At 40.2% G+C, this 23,091-nt stretch overlaps 1 protein-coding gene across 1 annotated transcript; it reads left to right on the forward strand.

The window, feature by feature from the left end:
* The first annotated feature begins 423 nt into the window (after positions 1 to 423).
* On the forward strand, positions 424 to 22,022 carry LOC134316550 (axin-2-like). Its single transcript, XM_062996945.1, has 11 exons — positions 424 to 508; positions 2,294 to 3,168; positions 6,744 to 6,884; positions 9,937 to 10,039; positions 13,219 to 13,359; positions 14,625 to 15,049; positions 15,138 to 15,314; positions 15,502 to 15,717; positions 16,672 to 16,767; positions 18,456 to 18,629; positions 20,441 to 22,022. Exons 2-11 carry the CDS (start codon positions 2,366 to 2,368, stop codon positions 20,565 to 20,567), a joined length of 2,403 nt encoding a protein of 800 aa, XP_062853015.1. The 5' UTR covers positions 424 to 508; positions 2,294 to 2,365; the 3' UTR covers positions 20,568 to 22,022.
* The last annotated feature ends 1,069 nt before the right edge of the window (positions 22,023 to 23,091 follow it).

The raw sequence follows: 23,091 nt of genomic DNA on the forward strand, positions 1-23,091 counted from the left end.
TATCTCTTAGAGATAGCTCATGGCTGCTTAATTGTCTGGATTCTCCTCATACTTGTATTCAATTGCAAAATGCACAATGAAACCCAATCTGGCAACCCTGGTTTCTTTTTGACGCTGGCAGTGGGGAGGGAGGAATGTGTGTGTGTGTGTGTGTGTGTGTGTAGTACCTCTTTTGATATGCTGATACCCCTCTGGTGGGTGAGAGGAGGACCCAGCGCGCGCGGCAGTAGGAGCAGTAGGTGAATGGAGAGCGACGGAGGCGCATCAGTTCTGTTTCTGTGTTTCTGTCTGATTTGCTGAGGACGCGCTGATCGTTCATTCATTCATCTTTCAGCTGTGATACACGGATTTACCTTTTATATCTACAGCATCGGAGCTTTTCTGGATTATACTGACGCCCCGCATTAGATACGAGTTTGGGATTATTGGATCGTTTGTGTTTAAGTCTGACTCGGACTTCGCTTCTATCACCAAGTGTTTCTTCTGTTTTTGGCCATCCAGAAATATGGTATGAAAATATGCATTGTTCTACTGCTACCAGAAAGCTCCTGAAATTCATTTAGTGTAGGATGTACAGTTTGTATGAACTGTAGACTTCTCTTACTGGGGGATCTGACTTTAGTTTTCTCAAGTTTTCTCTTCTGTATTAGATGTACAGACAGAATATCTATCTATCTATCTATCATCTATCTATCTATCTATCATCTATCTATCTATCTATCTATCTATCTATCTATCATCTATCTATCTATCTATCATCTATCTATCTATCTATCTATCTATACCTAGTTTTCTACATGTGTGTGTGCTTTCAGGTTCATACACATTACACATGTTAGGATCATTTCTATGTCCCTAAATACACTGAAAGCCCAGATCATTTCACTAAACTTTTGTAACTTTTGAAGATTAAAGTAACCTGTTGGTACAACTAAGCCTCTCTCAGACCTCAGACTTGGGTCAGTCTGGACTTGAAATTCAAATCACAACTATAAACTTCACTATTTTACTTAAATATTAGATTATCTTAAATGTCTACCACTTTCATTTCAAGTCTCTTTTTATTTGAATCCTTGATCTAAGTGTACTAAATCATGATTTTATTAAATGCATGGTAACTGTTAAATGTAACTATGATTTAACTGCACAAGAAATATAAAAGTCAGCATGAACAAAAAGTCACATTTTTTGATAAAAGTTAATGGGACATGGAATAGGTTACAAAGTACATATTAAATCTAATAGATATGTATTATTTTGTAAACCTAACCTTGTTTGTGCTTAAACCATAGCCTTGTCATAGTTAGGTTTACAATTAGACTGTTATGGAAAAAACAGGCTATATATTTATGTTTATAAAATGAACATTTCAATAGAATTAGTTGATGCTGTGTTCATAAAGCAGTATGGACGAACCAAATACTTCTGACTGAGTTTAGCGTGGACTGTAAATCTGGATTCCCATCAAAGTTTTACACACTGAAAAGCTGGAACATAACCGGAGCCCTTATTAAGACTAAGATAGCCTCACTGAGACTAAAATAATTAATGATACATGTTGTGTATTGAGAAATGGCTATTGCTTATCATTATTTATGCCATATCATGTTGATCTGAGGTATTCGGACCACAATTCGGATCCTACATATTTTCTGCCCACCCTTTGCTATAAGTTTAAGTGTGGGCCAGTGATAGCTCAGTGGTTAAGGTACTGGACTAGTAAACAGAAGGTTGCCGGTTCAAGCCCAGCCACCACCAAGTTGCCACTGTTGGGTCCCTGAGCAAGGCCCTTAACCCTCAATTGCTCATCATGTTCTGCTCATTGTGTAAGTCGCTTTGGATAAAAGCGTCCGCTAAATGCTGAAAATGTAAATGTAAATTACAAACTGGCCAACCAATTACATTACCTGTCTTGTTAACCTAGCAGTGATTGATAAATACAGGACCAGATTAGAATTAGATGTGTAGATACTTCTAGATCTTGTATCCAAACTGATATTTTGTGAATAACTGGTGGTTTTAAACTAGTTTTATGAGATTGAAACATCTTTCTTGATCCATTACTAGTTATATTAGTGTGTTTAAATCTGGACCTTAGTTAAAACTTTGTTCTAGGATTGTCCAGCCACTGATACTTATTTAAAACATTCTAATCAGCTGACCACTTTGTCAACACACATGGCTCTTGAGAGAATTTTGTAACATCAGTAGTGCACCTTTCCCTGGCATTAGTCTGTTAGGACATGCCAGTTTGGTCCCCTTTTGATGAAAATCGACTCTTCTTGTATTGCAGAGAGGCTTAAGGCATCACCACCAGGTGATAATCGAGTATTGACCCCCGGTGGACGCGGAGAAAAACGCAGCCATGAGCCGCATGCTCACCGAGCCTATGGGAGGCACCAGCTTCCGCGAAGATGCGCCTCGTCCACCTGTTCCAGGAGAAGAAGGCGAGGAGGAGGTCTCACGGCGGGAAAACTTCAAACTTAAACTGGTGAAAACGACAACACCTCGGGCGGCCAGGAGGAACGAGGATGGACTGGGTGAGCCAGAGGGACAGGCAACACCAGACTCTCCTCTCGCACGATGGACCAAATCCCTGCGCTCTCTGCTTGCCGACAGGGACGGTGCTCACCTGTTCCGGACTTTCCTGGAGCGTGAACGCTGCGAGGACGCCCTAGACTTCTGGTTCGCGTGCAATGGATTTCGTCAGATGGACTTGCAGGACGCCAAGACCCGGCGTGTTGCCCGAGCCATTTACAAGCGCTACGTGGAGGCACGCAGCGTGGTGGCCGAGCACCTGCGCGCACCCACGAGAGCGTGCATCCGCGACAGCATCAAGAAGCAGCGGATAGAACTGCGCATGTTTGACCAGGCTCAGACCGAGATCGAGGCCGGACTGGAGGAAAGCACGTACCGTGCGTTCCTTACCTCGGACATCTACCTGGAATATGCGCGCTCTGGTGGTGAGAATGCGCCGCCGTGTGCGGGACATGGTCACGCCCACAGTGGCCTGGCTAGCTTAGAACTCGTGTGTGGCTACCTGCCACCACTGATCGAGGATAAGGAGTGGAGCTGTGGTGAACTGAAAGCCAAAGCGCTGGCGGCTGTTGTTGGACTCTCTGCGGAAACGTTACGCGCCACCGTCACGCTACGTACCGCCAACTGCAGGTACGAAACCTTCAAACCACAACTCTATCAACTCTGTTGTCCTCTTTGTAGTTTCTTTTTGAGAACATGGTATGGTATTGCGCAATTAAGGTAAAATTAGGTAACGTTAGCTTTTTCTTAGAATTTAAAGCCTAGCTACCCATCCTGAACATGAGCTGTGATTGGACAGTGTCACTTGATTGATGGGTACACAAAGGATGATCATCACTTCCACCTAGAAGAGCAGGGCCAATTATGTTCTTTTGGACTCCTGGTTTTCCTGGACGTTCAGCCATACAAGGCTGTGCTGTTATTATAGATCAAACTTACACTTTCCTATCAATATGGCACCGCCTTGCTCAGGAGTCCAGAAGTCCTATTCACAAATTACTATTCCCTTAAGGAACCTCATTGGTTTTTTATTAGGTAATAAACCGATGGACTGTAAACAAAACACATCAACATACTTATACTGGACAACTTAGATAACCTGGGACAAAAATCAGTTAGTGTTGCCAAATTTACCCACCCATACCCCTACATCTTCTTTCCCCCCTCACATCTTGTCTCGCACTTGAGCTGCAGGAGGAGATATTTTTGTTTTTGGTCCAAGATGAAAGATAAGCCATGTAGAAGAAAGGCTTTGTGTTCTGTTCCGCAGTCGTTTCCAAAATCTGTCTCGCAGCTGCACCGACACCGACCCAAATTTTTCTGTTGAAAAAAAATTTGTGTTGGTTTTATTTCCCCTGCATTTTCAATCAAAGCCTGGGTTTAATAGCACTGACCAAAACCGGTCTTAGTACATCCACACAATAAAGAGTGAGACATCTGGAAACAATTACTGTGCAATGCACTTGAAGTTTTTTTTTCCCCCAAGTCCTTTGTTGTGTCTTAAAGACAGATCACTGGAGTAAACAGAAAGCGGGCCGGTCTCTTTTTTGGATTTTAAAAAGTGGGCAGATGAAAAGGCTTTAAGCAAGAAGCATGACCAAATGCTTCCAAACTTTGTGTGTGCGTCTCGGTGGAGACAAAGTGTCCTGCCGCCGCTGTTATGAAAAGGATAGGGGGGTGTCTCTGACATGAGGGCATCTCTGCTTCTTCCTGCTGGTGTTTTCACCCGGGATGGGAAGGAGGAGGGGGATCGGAGGGGGGCACCTCTTCGTTCCCCACGGCCTGCGCCAACTCTGTGTGTGACGGCGTTTTTATCTGACACATGTGGAACTAATTTTGCCCCCCAGACCCGCTCTGCTTCGTCTAAAAAGCCTCTTTTTGCTCAGAACCCCCCAATATTAGTATCTGTGCACATTTTGGCCACAACTTCTTTGTGTTATTTGTGTTTTTTTTTTTTTATAAAACTTCTTTCTCATAGAGAAAAGAGAGAGAAGCATGGACAGGACAGGAATGGGGAGTAGATGATAAAAGAAAAGAGAGAGAGTACCCACAGGAGTTGAGAGAGTTGAGGAAGTCAGGTCGGACTCTGCCCAGGCTTGGGGATTTCGTCCTGCTGTGCCCCTCATTTTCTCCTCTCTTTACCTTTTTTTTCTTTCTCCATGCCTGGATCTTTATCTGTTTTCACACGCAGTAGGCATTTCTCATAAAATTCAGGTCCGGACTGGGTCTCTCTCTCTCGCTCTCTCTCTCTCCTCCCCTCGCTGTGCCAGGGAAGCAGGAATGCAGCACAGCAGGAGAGAGAAGGACAAAAAAAAGAGAGCGAATGAGGGAGGGGTGGACGAGTGGTTTGAACTAGTTGAGTACAAGAAGCTTTTTACCCAAACCAAACAGTGAGGTGGGGGTGTAGACAGCAGAACAAGAGGGAAGTGGTTGCTGCGTGTTGCTAAATGAGACGAGAAGCGTAATGAGTGCAGATGTTTTCAGACAGGTGTACTGAACGATACAGTTAAGCAATTAACGATACAAAGGCAAAGCAGGACCCAGTTGACCTTCTCAATTCTGGATTGATTTTTCAAAGAGAAAAAGTCAGTTGGAATAAAAACAGTGATAAACTTTGCTAAGCTAGCTAGCGTTTTGATGTTGAACATGAACACATTGTTAAGTTGATAGAAATGGGCAGTTGAAGCCTAGCAGTTAAGGTACTGCTCTAGTAATTGAAAGGTTGCTGCTTCAAGTCGCATCACTGCCAGGTTGTCACTGTTGGGCCCTTGCACAAGGCCCTTAACCCTCAATTGCTTAGAAAATATACTGTCACAGTACTGTAAAAGCATCTGCTAAATACTAAAACTGTAATAGAAGGATGGAAATTTTGATCTAATAGAACACCTACTGTTGTTCTATCTAAAAGTTTACACATATTGATAGAGCACTTGGCATAGCAGTTTTGGAATACTGCAACTGTTTGTTTTCTGTGACTGGATGTAAATTTCTAGTCTCTAGTGCAATTTTATACTCATAACTTGCTGGTCCTGGTCACCTTGGCCTTGTGTTCTGTCCATTAGTAGCCACATGACATGTATTGACATTGTGGTGCTATGTTGCTATTGCTAAATAAAATGGGGGAAAATCCATAATGGTTGGACCCACAGAAGTTTAATGAGTGCCTCATGTTAAGTGTAATTACTGTGTAATGACTTTAATGAAGTAATTAATTAATCATTCGGTTTCAGTGAAATGTATTTCCGTACTGGTATTGCAGACCATTGTTACTCGTTCACATTCGTTAACGTTAGCTTTTTCTTAGAATTTGAAGCCTAACTATCCATCCTGAACATGAGCTGTGATTGGATAGTGTCACCTTGATTGATAAGTAATCAAAGAATGGCCATCCCCTCCACCTAGAAGAGCAGGGCCAGTTATGTTCTCTTGGACTTCCAATCATAGAAGTCATTAATTGCAGATTATTTTACTGGTTCACACTGTTACTACACCTTGACGTTGTGCTAAAATTGGGCTAAAATTTGGCTAGTCAGCTGCCAGCATGGGCTCAGTGTCTGTAGTTACTTGTTGTTTGTTAAGACTAGTGTCTAATATAAGAAAATGCTTTTAAGATTAAGGATGCCTAAATAATTACATACTGCTTTTCACAAGAATGGTTTAAATAGCTGTATGCTAAATTTCATTAAGCTAGTGAAAGTAATGACAGATGTGTAGTTTCACACGCAAGTGGCTTAATTTAGGTCAGTGTTTTGAAAGTGATTGATTGCTACATTTCAAGAGGTTAGTTTTTAATAGGGATGTAACGATACACTCTACCCACGATGCGAGCGATCCACAATACGATTTTTTCCCGATTTATTAAACTGAAATTGAAGGCAAATTATTTATTTTTATTATTTCTCTTAAAAAATAAAATACTGTATTTGTGCTTATCTTTTATTTACCTAAGTAATGAATGTCCTTTTATTTCTGGGGTAGGTACAAACTATGCAAAATTATTTTAAATTAAGCCCAATTTGGCTGAAAAACCCCGAATTTGGCAACCAGGCTTATAGCCCCAGTGACGTCAACCAGGCGAGGTGTATAGCGCCAGTGCCCTCTGCTGTTTAAAGTGAATATCGATTCATTTTACATGTCAAATCGTTACATCCCTAGTTTTAATGTGGGATTAATATGTATTTTCCTGCACTTTGCTGTGTTTACAGAGCTCAAAGACGAGGCAACCCAGCCAGTCCGTATTTCGTGAACTCGGGTCACGTTGTGGCTCCAGCCAGCAGTGCCAATGACAGCGAGGTGTCCAGCGATGCCACCACCGATGACTCCATGTCTATGACTGACAGCAGTGTGTAAGTTCTTGCATTTTTATACATTCTCAGCCAACAGAGAGGTTGAAATAACCAAGAAACGTTTCCTGCTCTTGTTAGGTATAGATCTTTTTGGAAGGCCACACAGACGATGTTAAAAAAGCTCTAGTTTTGCATGTCGTAACCCTGTGTGTAATGTGGTGACTAGCGAGATTACACAATGCCGTGTGATGTGTTCCCAAACTTCATCTCAGCACTTTTGATCTGTTTTTGTTAGCTTTTTTCGTTCTCCTCCCAGCCGTTTTGTTTTTCTCCTCATTATCTCACCGTGTCTCTTTCACAAATCTGTGCGGTAAAATTAGCCGTTAGCCCTTAAGTCCGTCTCAGCGAGAGTGGAAGTGGGAGGGGATGGGGGTTGGCACGGCTTGAAAGCGAGGCTTTACCCCGCTCTACGCCGCTGCGATTTTCCCAGCAGCCTTAGCACGATGAGATCGGGTGTCAGGGCCTGTTTGGTTTGACGAGTGCGCCTCATTCCTGGACTGGCAGACAACTCACCTGGGGCTCCCAATGCTGGGATTAACATCACACCCCACCCCAGTGTAACCCCTAACCCCTTCATCGCCACACACACATATGCAATCCAGCGGCCTTCTCTTTCTCAAAAGGAGCCTTGCATGGATGTAGAGGGATGAAAGCCCGAGCTGAATGGCGCTCTTGGCCCATTGTTTGGCTCCAGGAGGGGGGTGGGGGCGACTCAAACCGCTTTGAAAATTACTTGCACAACCGAATCGTCGCGAGTTGATTCACACAGAAAAAGAAAAGCTAGCTTAGAAAAGCAGTTTAAGTCAATATGCAGGGTATTTAAGCTCTCTGTGGTGTTTTGGGTCTCTGTATCTGTATAACTGGAGATCAGATAGTTGGTGGTGTTTACATATACCCTTAATATGCTATAAGTACTATAGTATCAGTAGATAAAAACAAATAGCTGCTAATTAACATGATAGAATTAGCATAATACTGGAATTTACTCATTATTAGCCATGAAAATTCAGACTTTTCGGCATTTAGAAGACACTTTTATCCAAAGTGACTTACAGTATTGTGACAGTATACAGTCTAAGCAATTGAAGGTTAAGGGCCTTGCTCAGGGGCCCAACAGTGGCAACGAGGCGATGGTGGGGCTTGAACCGGCAACCTCATGATTACTAGTCCAGTACCTTAACCGCTGAGCTACCACTGTCCCTATTGGTCCCAATTACCATTTTGTGCATTTTTTTAGCAACACTCACATTATTGTTGCTATTATTCGTGACTACATTTTTACCAAGGCTGAGAGTTTGGGAGCATAATTGTTCCCCCTTTTATTTAATAGGATGGCACCCCTGGTTCTTAAACTATCTTGGAAAATCAGAAAATGGATTGACTCTTGGCGTCTTAGAATGGTTACAGTTCAAAGTAGCACCAGTTTCTCTTGAAAAAGCTTCTGATCAAATATAAACCTTTTTAGCTGCTCAAATAGTTCCACAAGGGAACCTTTTTTGTCTATGTTTCTTCATTGAACTGTTGATTGCCTCCCGAGAAATGAACCAAAATCATTTATGGTGCCAGCTGTAGCTCTATGGGTTACATGGCTATAAATAAATAAGTGTATGATAACCTTGGACCAATTCTTTCTGGGCTCCCAGTTTTCTTAGGATAGATTCTGGATGCATGGCTTTCTGATCAGGATAAATTAAACAGGACCCTGGCCACAGACATATCATTTTTGTTCATTTATTTACCCACTGAATAAAACTAAGTCTAGCTAGCTAGGATGGTTAAAAGCCACAACACAAATTTGAATCTAAGTTCAAGATAAAGTAGCTAAAAAGTGGCTGGTGGGCGGGGGGTGTAATTTCAAGTCCCATTCTTTTTTGAGCTTATATCTTATTTATGGATTTACTCGGACTCCAGGGAGTGCAGCGGTGCCAACTTCAAACATTACCTTAGCTTACAAACCCGGCTTTTGATGTTGCTGAGATCTGAGGAGCAGCTAGATGGTGTTGCCAAATGAAGATGGCGGTGAGCGCATATGCGCATGAGAGTGAGATTTCAAAGAGGGTATAAAAAACTATTTGGGATAGTTCAGACTCAGTCAGAGATGGAAATAGCGACTGGCGGAAATGGCTTCGTTCTGACTAGGAAATATCAGACCAATGGAAAGCATTGTTTAATGGATTTCTCTCACGCTCTAGATATTAGCACCTAAATCTTTAATGTACAAATCAGCCCATCAGTGTCAGTATGAGTCAAGGAACTGCTTACTTTTGGGACCTGAAAATGAACCACATGTGTTTCTTGGTAGTATCTTGGCTATGATTGCTCTCACAGCAGGGTAGAATGCTTGTATTGATGACAGGGAAGAAACGGTGGCCCATGGGGTCTCATCAAGAGTGATTAACTAGAGTTGTGTTGTGATGCTAATGCTAAAAAGATACCAGATTACCAGAACTATCACTGTTACTTTAGTTCTATCCCTAAAGTACCGAGTTCCAGTATCAAGGTCCTAGTCATGATCCAAATGTTGCAGTCCAACAACAGACCACAGATTCCAGTCAATGTATTAAAGGGCCCAATTTTAGTACAAACTATCCTAGTTTAGTTACTGCCAATGTCCCAGTTTTAGCTTGGTACTAAAAGTCAATTATCTGAAAATTGTGTTGAGGTCGGTTCAGTAGTGTCCTCCCTTTGATGGCTCTCTCAGCAGGGGAGTGTGCTTGTGTTGACTTTGGGCAGTAAAAGGTGGCCCCTGGGGTCCCATTCAGTCATTAAGAAGCTAATGCTAAAAGAGAAACCAAATTGCTGGGAGGGAGATGGGTTATCTGGATGAAAAAAAAACAGAATACAAGCACTGATTACCGGATCTGCTGTTTATACCAACATACAGTATGAGCTTTTAGACCCGATCATCAATAATACACAATAGGTTAGCATGTTGTGTCCAGATCGAACCAGCATTTCTTTTGTTCTTAAGGTATAAGGAAACCTAACACTGTGTTTAGTCTGATGTCTGAGAAGAAGTCTTAAAGTTCTTGGTTTTGTTTGTTTCTGACAGGGATGGGATCCCGCCGTACAAGATGGGCACGAAGAAGCAGCTACAACGTGAGATGCACCGGAGTGTAAAGATCAACGGACAAGTCTCGCTCCCTCACTTTCCCGTAAGACTCATCCCTCTTTCCCTCTGCCAGATAGGTCTCCCCCCGGGGAATGGTGTTTTATGTCCCCAAGCTCATGTTTTGACAGAATATCATATTCTTCAACTCATTTTCATATAAAAGAGTACAAATGAAAGCTTGGATTAGCATATGAATTTTTTCTCCCCTCTTTCAACCTCCCTCAAGTATATCATAGAAACGAACCTACTGCCTTCGCCTCCCTGCTGTTGTTTGAAGATAAAAGTTCCATGATTTCTGATTTCTTATGTGTTGCATAAATCACCACAATGTTCGGTACCAAAATGCTAGTATTTTATACTGGCCACCAGTTCATTTACCAAACCTCTTCTTTTCTAGCAACAAATGCCTCATCGTGTACCAACAGTCCCAAATTATGTACCAGAAATCCCAGTTCTTATACCAAAGCTCTCGGGTCCATGACCATGCCATGTACAGAAGGTCCCAGTTTTGGTGTCATTGGGCCCAATTCCAATACAGTGTCCATAGTTACGTTACTGAATCTACCTGCTCCAATACCAAAGGTCCCAGTTTAAATTACATAACCATAGGTCCCAGTTTTGGTGTCATTGGGCCCAATTCCAATACAGTGTCCCAGTTTAGTTACTAAATCTACCTGCTCCAATACCAAAGGTCTAAGCTTCAGTCTGAAATATCTATGTCCATGTATCAGAAATCCTTATCCCATAACAAGTGTCCCAGTTTTAGTATAAAGGGTTCTGTTTAAATTCTGTCAAATGTGCCAGCTCCAGTATTAAACCTTCCTGGTCCAGTGGCTAAGGTTCCATTTTCAAAGGTCCAAATCCACTATGCAGTATAAAACTATCCCCTCCAGTATGAAAGGTCATAATTGATGTACGTTGATATAGTTTATATAAGGTTTTAAAAACAAGTTCCAGTATTAAATGTACTTGTTCCAGTACTAAAGCTAATAGTTTAATGAGGAATTATTTATAAACACATGATTATATATTTTTTATTGACTTTTTGTACGCCAGACTTAATTTGACAGATTAACCTTTAGCTAAAATGCTAAGTCACAGCTAAATTAACACCAGTGCCACAATAGTGAGCTAATTCTCAGCATGGCTAAATCTATCCCATAAGCCAGTGCAAAGTTTCCGGTCTGATCACCGCTTGACTGTCATCACTGGTTACCGTTTCACTCTCAAGTAGGTGATGAATGAACTGGAACTGGATCCCAAAATTCCTTTAGTTCCTATTTAGACCAGGTCTTGTTTTTCAAATGTACTGTGGTAAAAGCTCTAGAACGTGTATGTTTCTTTAAAGATAAACATTTTATTTAGTTCTTAGTATTCAGTTTAGAATCTAATCTGAATACCTGAGTCTTGGCTAGGGTTCTATAATGCAGCAGAGTGGGGGAGGGGTGTGTGGGGTCAAGTGGTCAGGATCTGGAAGTGAGAGCAGGAGTCGATTCTCAGCTCCTTTGATCAGAGGCTGAATGCAGGCGGCTTGTGTGGCTTCTTTGGTGACAACCTCCAGCCGAGAGCCCCCTCCCCCTGTTCTCTGTGTGTTTTTGTCAGAGTGAACCCCCCATCCCTGTTTCTAACCCTCCCCCCTTTACCCCAGCTCTCTCTGATCTCCCCATGGTGCAGTGTGTTTGGTGTTATGGTTTGGTTAGAGTACCTCGTTCATGAGTTGAGTTTAGGGTTGAGTGTTCGGTGAAGTCATTCAAAAACTTCATTCATTACTTTTTTTAATCTTGCTCTTAAATTAGTGCTCACACCATTAAAACAAAACCTTATTACAAGTAAAATAAATAGTATTACTAATATTCATATATTTAAACTTAAATATTTACATTTATTTATTATTTTATTTGTTTAATGAAAGGTTTATATGTATTATACAATTCCTATAATTATTAGTTTTTTATTTGTTATATTGTGGATTATTGTACTTAACAACAAGTTCACATTTCCTGAACACTTCTATTTAATTTTTACATCATATTTATTTACTTTATATCAAAGTAAATTAAGGTCGGAATGATTATTGCATTTGATATATATCCAATATATATCCAATATTCTCATTTCTGTATGTTTTGTTTCTAATATCTAAGGACCTTTTGTTATATTTGGGTTTTGTTTTTATTTTTAGCCATTGATTTTAATTTATTTTTATTACTGAATTGGGTGGCACTATGACACAGCAGTCTTGAAGGTTTAACCCTGGCTTTGGTCACTATTTTGCATGTTCTTCTCATGTCGTTTGGTTTCTACCACCAAAAACATGCAAACGGTGGACTGGCTGCTCTAAATTGCCTGTGATGTAAGTTAATGAGCGTGTATTACCTGCAATGGATTGCCGCCGTGTTGAGGCACTAATTATGTTGTGCACTCAGTGCTTTAGGGTGGCACTGTGGCCCTGACCATGATGAATTGGTCAGTGCTAATGAACCAATAAGTCAATATTATACTCCTAGCTCGATTTATTCCTTTTTTATTCTAAGCACAAATATTATGGCTTATAAAAAGTGTGAAACAGGAAATAGGATCAAACTGTTTCAAATCCTCATGAGGTTTGATGAAACAGATCCAGGGCGAGCGTCCTGCCCCGACGTAGATGATTCATTCAGGAAATAGATGACTTCCATTCCTCTCTGATCTTTGTCCACCTTTTACTCTTACCATCCTCTTTCTCTCTTTTCTGCTCTTCTTTTAATTTTGTTTTTGCTCTTTTACTGTTTTTTTTCTGTCTATATGGCTCTTATTCTGGGATTTAAAAGCCTGTGTCGCACCCCACCCCATTTCAACCCCTCTCCTTGCATGTGTTTGATGTTTGACAAAGTTTCTTTGAAGCTGGCTGACTTCAGAGCCTCCATGCTGACGGCATGGGTGTGTGTGTGAGTGTGTGTGTGTGTGTGTGTGTTGGTCCAGCTCTTTTGCCTAAGGCTGCCAGTTCTTTCGGCTTTTGGCATTAAATAAGAAAAAGAAGTGGAGAGATGAAATAGATTTAAGAACTAAGAGTAAAGGCAAATGCCTGAGACAGAAGTGTTAATAAAGATACACACTTTTATTTACTGTACATTAATATGATGTGTCCGCTTGATTATCTTAGTTATCAGATCTTTGTCCTTTATGGGAATAACCCTGACTGCCAAATTCATTCTGACGTCATTTAATGTTTTTCACCTGTAGAGGACGCAGCGATTGCCAAGGGAGATGGCGCCGGTGAAGCCGTCTGAGTTTGCGGCGGAGCTGATCACCCGTCTGGAGAAGCTGAAGAGGGAGCAGGACACACTCAGCTCTCTGGAGGAAAGACTACAGCAGATACAGGAGGTGAGGAACTACACCAGGTTAAGAACTGAACTAATATCATTAAATGTAGAAGCTTGCTTAACCTACCTTAATGTTAACATCTTATAGTTTTATACAGTTATCTTGGGTTAACATAGTTCGTTCAGAGCTTATTCCAAAAACAATGGGTGAAAAGCTCTGAATAGGGCAGTTGTAGCCTAGCGGTTAAAGTGCTGGACTAGTAATCGAAAGGTTGCTGGTTCAAGCCCCACCATTGCCAGGTTGAGCAAGGCCCTTAACCCTCAATTGCTTAGACAATATGCTGTCACAGTACTGTAAGTCAATTTGGATAAAAGTGTCTGCTAAATGCTGAAAATGTAAATGTAAATGAATGTACCCTGGACGGGGTGCAAATCTGTCATATTAGGGCAATTTGAAGCAGCCTGTCACTAGGTCACTGCAGCTATGCGGAACCAACACTACCTGCTGCTACATTGTGCTACAAATTATAGTTAAGCCACACATTAATGCCACATTAAATCGCTGGCATAACCAGTACATTCAAACCATCAGCTTGTTCATATTGTAAAAAAACCACCAAATTTTATAAGCCAAGGAGTAATTTGTGTGTAATCGAAAGCATAAAATAACTCCATAATACATAGGAACACGAATCGGAACTATATTAGCAGTAATATATCATTTATGTTTACTCTAGTTGGGTGCAGAACACACAGCCGCACCTCATCATACTCATCATACTTAATTATCTGCGGATGAAAGGCCTCTTTTGAGGCGAGACCTGAGGGCAGCTCTTCGGTTAAGTGCCCAAGCCTAACCCTCTCAACCCTTTAAACCATATGACCTCTGATCTCTGAACTGTGTGCCCTTCTGGCAGGCCTTTGGTGGAGACGAGCTCAATCAGGTCACTCAGATCTTGGGTGTGCTTTATATCTAAGATCTGTAGGCTGACAGGATAATTCTGATCACAGTGCTTGAATAATCTTTTTATTTTACCTGTTTAATTCTTTTTCCATGTCATTTAGACAAAATCATTTGGTAGGTATTTTGGGGGCAGTGCTTAGGCAATTTGATTTGATTGACAAAATTCAAGACAAATCATAGTAAAATTATAGTAAAAGTAATATTATTTATTTACAAGTAACAAGATGTGATTTAGTAGAAAAATATTCATTTTTAAGTCATTTTTTATATATATTTTTAAAAGTAAAGTCAGCCTGAACTGTCATCTAGCCTACTTGATGGACAACATGTAACCCAAATCCCTATGCTGTGTTTATATTTAGGAAGAAGAGAGAGATGAGAGTGACTTAACGAGTCTCGCCCCCCAGCAGCCTTCTCAATCGCTCACCCTCCTCTCATCCGGTCTGTGTGAAGACGACCCTCAGGCCATCCTGGACGAGCACCTTTCCAGGGTCCTAAAGACACCCGGGTGCCAGTCCCCTGGTGTACAGGGCTACTCGCCCCGTTCTCGTTCCCCAGACCATCACCATCAGAGAGGCACGCACTGCTCCATCCCTGCCAAAGCTGCCCCGTCGGCTCCTCTACCCTCCACCAAGCACATCCATCACCACTACATTCACCACCATCACACGGCTTCACCCAAGAGCAGGGAGCAGATGGAGGCCGAGGCTGCGCATCGAGTGGCGCAGTGTCTGGGGTCGGATTATCGTTTCCAGAGGTGCCACAGCCCAGCCGATGCCCAACCTGGGTATGTCTCATTTGCCAGATATATGTGGCTCAGGTAATTCTCCAATTAAAATGTAACCTGTATGTAAACTGTATATTGTCTTGTCTAGGCGTACCAGTACATTGCCCAAGCGTCCTAGTAAAGTCAGCGATGGAATGAGTGCCTGCCAGTCCAGGGAGGAGGAAAGCATCTCACCTCTGCTTCCTGGAGATGGTGTGGTTCGATCGCACAATGTCTGGCAGTGGATACTGGAGAGCGAGAGGCAGAACAAGCACAAACCTCACAGGTAAATTATAAATGTATAAAATCTTTCATTGCTGCTCATTGCAGATGAAGCAACACATCTAGCGTCAAATATGTCTGCTATTTTACTATTGGAATGACAATCTATAAAACAAAATGCAGCCATGCTTTAGAGTGTGGACACACCTGGATCAAAAGTTGCTTGACATAATTTTATTCTCATTTTACAGTTCCCAAACCTTGAAGAAGACACATCCAAGTGACCCCTCCTCTAAGATGCCATTATGGGGTGGTGGAGGGCTGCCTGGTAATGCCAGAACGCATCATCCTGCTCATCCATTTATCCAGGACCCCACTATGCCTCCTCTGTCCCCACCAAACACCCTCACTCAGCTTGAAGAGGCATGTCGAAGACTGGAGGAAGCATCCAAACCCGCAAAACAAAGGTACACAGTCGATTGGTCACCCTGCACATGTCACAATTCAAAATATTTACTGCAGATGCATAATATCTATATAGTATATTATGGAGGAACTCTATTGGGTATCTGCTGATACCTGACACTTAAACAATGCTTAATTAGAATAGAATAGAAAACCATCTTTATTGTCACTATACACAGGTACAAAAATCATAAAAAATTATATACACTCTGAAAAATTAAAATGTACACTATGCGTAAGTAAATGTACATGTGTATTATCTGTAGGGAAAATAAATAAATAAAATGAAACATATTAAATATTAGGCAGATCTAATACAGATCTGTGATAAATTACTAGACAACGCTCATTAGTAAAGGGAATGCAGCTGACAGCAGGGTCCAGAATTCGGAATAGCACATGCATTGGGGTAAACTTAACTTCATAACTAAATAGTGCTGATGTGTGTAACGTATACACTTCCAGCTCAGGTCCTGATTCAAACATCACCCGTCAGCAAGGGGAAATAAATGTAAACCTTTTTAATGGACAAAAACTTTTGGTTTATTTGTTATAGGTTTATTATTAAAATCCACACAGTATGTATCCCAGTGCCAAAATGGAAAATTAAAACATCATACCTATGAATACGTTTAGAAAAATCAAAGGTAGATTTTGGTATCCAATCATAGATGCAGTTACAGTGAGGTTACATTAACAATAGTGATGTAGATAAATGCGTACCTTTAATTACACTTATGTCTCATGTGTCAATCACTTCTCAAACTGTTCTAATAATGTGTTAAAAGTAAATAAAAAAATTAAAAATGGGGCATTCACATTGGGATATACACTGATCTACCAGTGTACTGAGAAGAATAGAGTTTTATATTGAATTCATTTTCACTGATGCTTGTTTTGCTGAGCTTTTAAAACCTTAAAAACTTTATGAACAACTTTGTTTCTTAAATCCACAGACACCTAGTGTCCAGCCTACAGAGGGAGAAAGTACACCTGACTGTTTTACCCACTAGCAGCTCCCCTCTCATCAGCCCAGTCCTGCAGATGGATGAGTACGTTCATTTATTCAATTTAATTTCACCTTTACATAAGCAACCTAGTGTATAAAGTATAAACGCTTTAAAAAGAAGACTGGAGTCTCTGTTCATCAATAAATACAGTCTGGGTGTGTGACGGAACAAACGCTTTAAAGCTAAAGTTTTTTTGGCTTTAACAAGCCCTGAAATATTTTTGTTCCTCATCTTGCCGTTCTGCGGTGCTGTTTGATGTTTAGCCATGGCCACCTGACAGCCAGTACACACAAACACAGCCTCTTCTGAGCTTTAATTGGCTGACCTTTAGCCAGCCAGCTGTCTTGGGGCGAACCATCGCCATCTGAAGCAGCATTAACAAAGCCCTGGAAGTGAATGAAAAGCTTCACAGCTCTTTCGGGGGTTTGCCCTTTGGCCACCCCCACGACACATGTTGGTCCAGCCGGTCCGTCCGAGCCTGCCACCGCACCACTGCGCACAGGTTGAGCAGGACCGTGAGGACATGAGCACAGTGAGAGGAGGGGGGAAGGTAGCCCGAATCAAAAGACCGCCAGGGTTTTGATTTGTGAAAGGCTCAGACGCTGACACAAAGGCCCATCATCCATCAAACTTAGAGCCGTCTCACGCTGCCCAACAGCCCCCTGTGGCCGAAAAATAGAGCCTAATCACACAGTACGGCCCCGAGAGGATCTATTCAAGCTCTACTGGATTAGATTCACTTATCACGGACACTTTTACTTTTAGAAAAAGCAACTTAGTGTGGAAGTTTGATATGGAAGCTTAACAAATTATTACAGAATAAAGAAACATCTAATAAAGCTGGTATTATTTTTCTGTGGATAAATAGTTACATCATATCATCCATGTCTAATTTATGTATGTCAGACTGATCAATAACCACTTTGATTTGACCTAAATTAGCCATAGTCAGGCATTGTTTTTATGAAAGGCAGTCCTGGTCTGAATTCATTTAGTCCCATAATACATAGTTAAGTTCAAAATAGCTTTATATACAATGTAATATTAAAAGTAAAAGTATTTAATAGTAATAGTAAAATCACTGTCCTATTATCACCTAGCAAGGACAGTTTTATAGTTTTAGTAGTCCTGCCCTCACAGGGATTAGTTTCGATGTAAAGACAAAGCACATTGTCCTCACAGGCTTTCTGATGGGCCTTTGATTGGCTAGGTACCTTGATGAAGTAAACGTCTGTCATAAGATCAAACGACCATATGCTTGTGTAGTAGCTGCTGTACAAATGCAGCTTAAGGGAAAAATGCTTATATTATATTTATTGCTTATATTAAAGGGACATTGTGATGGTCAGGCTTGTGAGTCAATTGATAAAAACTTCAGAAGTCTTCAGAAGACAACAGGGGTCATTGAACAATCTTAAACAGCTCAGATCTACTTTATTCTTTAAATAAATACAACCCAGGTTAATTGAGAGCTTCTCTTGGATGCGACTCCCATACCATATAAGCTTAGTTCTTATAGAGTATGGGAGGCCTGTTCAAAAAAGGAGGGGGGGTCGGTCCTGGATGCTGTAAAGTTGCTTTAAGACAATGTCTATTGTAAATTTGCTATACAAATACATTTCACTCGACTCGCTTTCTTGGGTCAGGTGCTGCAAGCCAGTTAAGGAAACGTAATATATCGCAATCCTGTTTTCACACTTTTAACCTTTATACATATTTGACATCCACAGGTGGAAGGATCAGCGGCGGCAGAGTTCTGGACACTCCTGCGCCCCCTCTGGTTCAGAGCTGGTGGTCACCTACTTCTTCTGTGGGGAAGAGATTCCTTACCGCCGGCTCATGAAGACGCACAGTCTTACTCTTGGCCATTTTAAGGAGCAGCTTAGGAAGAAAGGGAACTACAGGTAATTTTATGTTACTTTATTTATTTTGCTTTGTTTGCCTGGACGATTGGGGTGAAATAAGCTAATATGGAGTTTTACCCAGTGCCTGTTTATTATTATTTTTTGAGGTTTTAAAGTTTGGCATCAAACATCAGAGTTATTTTGAAATATTTCCTTTACACGTTTAGTTTATTGACTTATATAGTGCAGAATGTATGGAGTTAATTCTACAAAAAGCTGTAGAAACCAAGCTGCCAGACAATATTGATACCAGATGTGACGTCAAGCACATTCTTTTCTCTCTCTCGCCTTTTCTTTTCGCGAACTTTTTGGCTCTAACTTTCTGTCTCACTTCATCTTTATGATTCATCTGCCTTCTTCTGCCTCGCTTGGGTAGGTGGTTCCTGTCTGAGGTGTTAGAAGATAAAAATGTTTTTCTTCAAAGAAAAAGTGTTGCAGAGATTTAAAAGGCGCTTATCTCTGCCAAAGTTATAGCAGTTTATAAGCACTGTTTAGATTTGAAGCTTTTCTGCAGATTTCTGTACTTTTAATTCAAATAAATATACAGTCTAATGAGCAGAAATGCAAAAAGCATCATGCACTGCATGAGAGACCGATGATTTCCGAACTCCGAACAGAGGGAGAAAACAAGTTTACCCACATGTTGTTTGTGTGAGTTACTCAGCCTTTACCCATAAACCCAGAACACTGTGTGGAATTCCAAAGCTGCCCCACACATGGGGCGAGTCAGGCATTTTTCCATTACAAAGCCAATCATTAAATCTTCCCTGCTGATCCCTGCAGCCTTTAAAGAGACCTCAGATCATTAAGAGCTCAGTGGAGAAAAGGGCTCCGATTGAATGCTCACTGCTGTCTTTGTGCCAGGGTTATGTGACCTTTGATCTTTAAAACACTCTGGAGGTCACGTTGAAGCTATCTGGGTTTTTACTGGCCGAGCCTGCTGCACGTATCACTCGCGCCTTGCAGGGATTTTTTTTGTTTGTGTATTTGCTATTCTTTTGGGGATTCCTTTTTTTTCTTTTTATATTTAGTTGAAACAAAAAAGTAAGCGTAGGGAGAGTGTGTGAATGTATAGGGTATATTTTGTTGATTTGGCCATTAGCATGAAAGGAATATGAAAAGGGGCAGTGGTTAGTCACTACCCCCCCATTTGGGTACATGTTTTTTGTGACTCTTTGTTTAGTCAATTTTTTTGGGGAGCAAATGAAGTAGGTTTTATATTAAAAATGAGTAGTTAGATTTAGGCTAATATATAGAATCCACTTTTGACTTTTAACTATATTTATATAGTTATTTATGTATATATTTAATTATAATTAATTGCAATTATAGCAAAGTTTTTTTATTTTTTTAAATACATCAGACATTAAAATTAATTTTAACATAATTTTATTTCTATTTTCATTGAAATATATAGGAAAAAGTCAAAAATATTATTTTTTTCTCTGGGCAGTGTTGAATTTGTTGAAATTGTTTATACCTGCAATATATTCAGAATTATCAGAAATTTGGCTTTTTGTGGTGATTTGGTTATTTGTCATAATATTAATCTATTAATACTGCATCAACTAGGCCATACACACTGCCTATAAAATATAGACCTTTATAGGAATTAAAATTTAAATACCTAGCTAAGACAGCCACTCTCGAATGAAGTATATAATTAATTGTGCCTTATATATTATAAGACTGATTATCAGAACATACCTGATTTATAAGGATATACATTGTCTGAATTGTGAAATATATATGTATATGTAAAGTGTTTATTAGCTGTGTGTATTAATCATTCTTTTGCCTCTATGTTGCAGGTACTACTTTAAAAAGGCCAGCGATGAGTTTGAATGTGGTGCAGTGTTCGAGGAGATCTGGGAGGATGACACTGTGCTCCCCATGTATGAAGGGAAGATTCTGGGAAAAGTGGAGCGTATGGACTAAGAGCATTCCCAGTTTTTAGCCACCGGGATACCATGAACTACAGACTTCTAATAACCAGGCGAGCTGCCACTGGGAACTCTTTAAAAAATACGTCTGGACATCCAGACAGACTTTTTCCGGCATGACAGCGTGCCTTTTTTTTTAAAGCTACCTAGAGTTAATATATTTGAAGACCACCCAGGTTGTGAAGAAGCTATTGAAGGAACCACTATAACCAACGAAGAAATCTGAGAGGAGCAGAAGACTAACCACTCAGCCTTAGAAAACCTGCACAACTGGCTCTAAAATTTTGGGTCGTTTTAGAGTCGTGTTCTGGAAACCGAAACCACTGAAGGTGCAGATGAGCGGATATTACTTATTGAACTGCAGTCAGTGTTGGAATGTCTATACGTGTGTATATACAATGCAGGCAGATGTGCATATATACATGTATTTTTTACAGATGTTTTATTATTTTATTAAGTATTTATTGAACTGTAGTATTTTCCCGACCCTGACGTCTACAGAATGGACGAGCTGCTTAAAACTATTGGTTCATTTTCTATTTTATTAGCAGTGACACACAGAAACACTCCCTCCTGCATACAGATGATGTTTACACTATAGATAAATAGGATTGGAGATGTTCACATGGATTTCTGCTCTTAATTTGCTTTTCTGAAAGCAACCTGCACAGTAACAACTTAAAACTTAAAGAGTTTTGTTTTTCATTACCAGTAAAATTGCATTCCAATGGGAGGGCTTTTACCAAGTTGGGCAACATTTTGGGAAGCATTTGCACACTCCAGATACTTGTACCTTGTTCTAGGCAAATCCCACAGTTATGTTTACCAGACCTTTACTAGACTTTATGAGAGGGTGGCAGACCAGACTGTTGAGGAAGCACATGTCTGCCCCATACACGTCTACCTGACTAAATGCTGCTAGGTAAATTACTGACCTGAAGGCCGTTATAGGATAATTGAACATATTCAGTAAGCTCTTCATGTTGTGCAGCTTACAAGCAGGGCAGAATATTAGCACACCACAGTTACACAGCTGCAGGTTAAGGACACCGCTCAGGGGCCCACCATTGCCCCCCTGGCATTGGGACTAGAACATTTCAGATCATGAACAACTACTGCGAACATCATTATGTTCCTACCAGTTGTCATATCCTCTCATAGGTCTATGTATTGGAATGATCCATTGTGAACTGTAGGGGGGAGCACAACAAAATTTCAGTACCAGTGCAGCACCTGTGCCTACATGGACCGTACCATGTGCTACCCTGTTTCAGGGTTTATTATTCCCTTGGTTTTCAAAAGGGCTTTATGTTTCGAAACACTTTTAATAGGTAATATCATTTACTACTTTTGTTTTGCATTGTTTATTTTATTTTAATGAATGTAAATTATACATTATACAGAGTTTTCAGTTAAAGATTTTACTTTGATCTATAATTATTGTAATTAATGAAAGATGTAGCCTTTATTATTAAAGTTTTATATTTTTCAAATTATAAGGAAATGCCTTGTGTCATGTTTTTATTCACCTTGTGGAAACAGAAAAACAAAAAACAAAAACAGTCCAGGCATTCACCCATCACAGGGGTTTATCCACCCCCTACCTCTTTCCCAGACACAGCCAATCATGTCTGTGTAGATGCCCACCAAGCCAATTCGAATGTAACACATGTACATATATAAAGTTTTCATATATAACATACAGTATATGCCCATATTTGTGCAAACTATATATGAAACCTATTAGAAACTGGAACAATTTCATATATTGACATATATGTGTGGATGCTCATGTATGTATGTGTATATATGTGTGGATGCTCATGTATGTGTAATACATTTTTGACATATATGTAACATGTAAAAAATGTTTATTTCTATATAATATAGCCCGCTGCGCCACCTGAGCACACTAAACACTATCGTTTAATACCATAAAGTCAACTTCTTTTCAACTCAAAACAAGGTTTTGGTGCTTGTGTTGCAGCATGCCTCTTTTCCCAAATTTGAACTTAACAAATATAAGTCATGCCAACTCAATCAATATTGCTCTGAAGTCTATAAAAATCGAGCAGATATTGAAGAGCTTGTTGAGTTCAGTTTACAAGACAAATTATACATTCAATGAAATAAAAACATTTGGAAGCATTAAATGTGTTTTACTGGGTGCAAATATATTTTAAGTATATATTGCTTTGAGTTAAAATCAGTTTTTACCAACAGCGTTGTTGCAAGGTCTGGGGGTGTACACTGAAATAAGCTGTTTTAACGTAAATATATCCTCAATATATGTAGATATTACACAACATTTAAATATAAAACATACACATGAGTGCCTGAAAATAATAAAAATCATATGTTGGCATACTGCCTTTTTTATATATGTTATGTTAATAAAATTGCATGTATAAATTAAATATATATTCTAACATGGATACAACATATAATACCATATTAATCTTATAGATATATTTAATATATGTACATACACGTTTTATTATAGGCATTTCATATATGCT

Source organism: Trichomycterus rosablanca, chromosome 6 (assembly GCF_030014385.1).
Source record: "Trichomycterus rosablanca isolate fTriRos1 chromosome 6, fTriRos1.hap1, whole genome shotgun sequence".
In the NCBI taxonomy this organism is placed as follows: domain Eukaryota; kingdom Metazoa; phylum Chordata; class Actinopteri; order Siluriformes; family Trichomycteridae; genus Trichomycterus; species Trichomycterus rosablanca.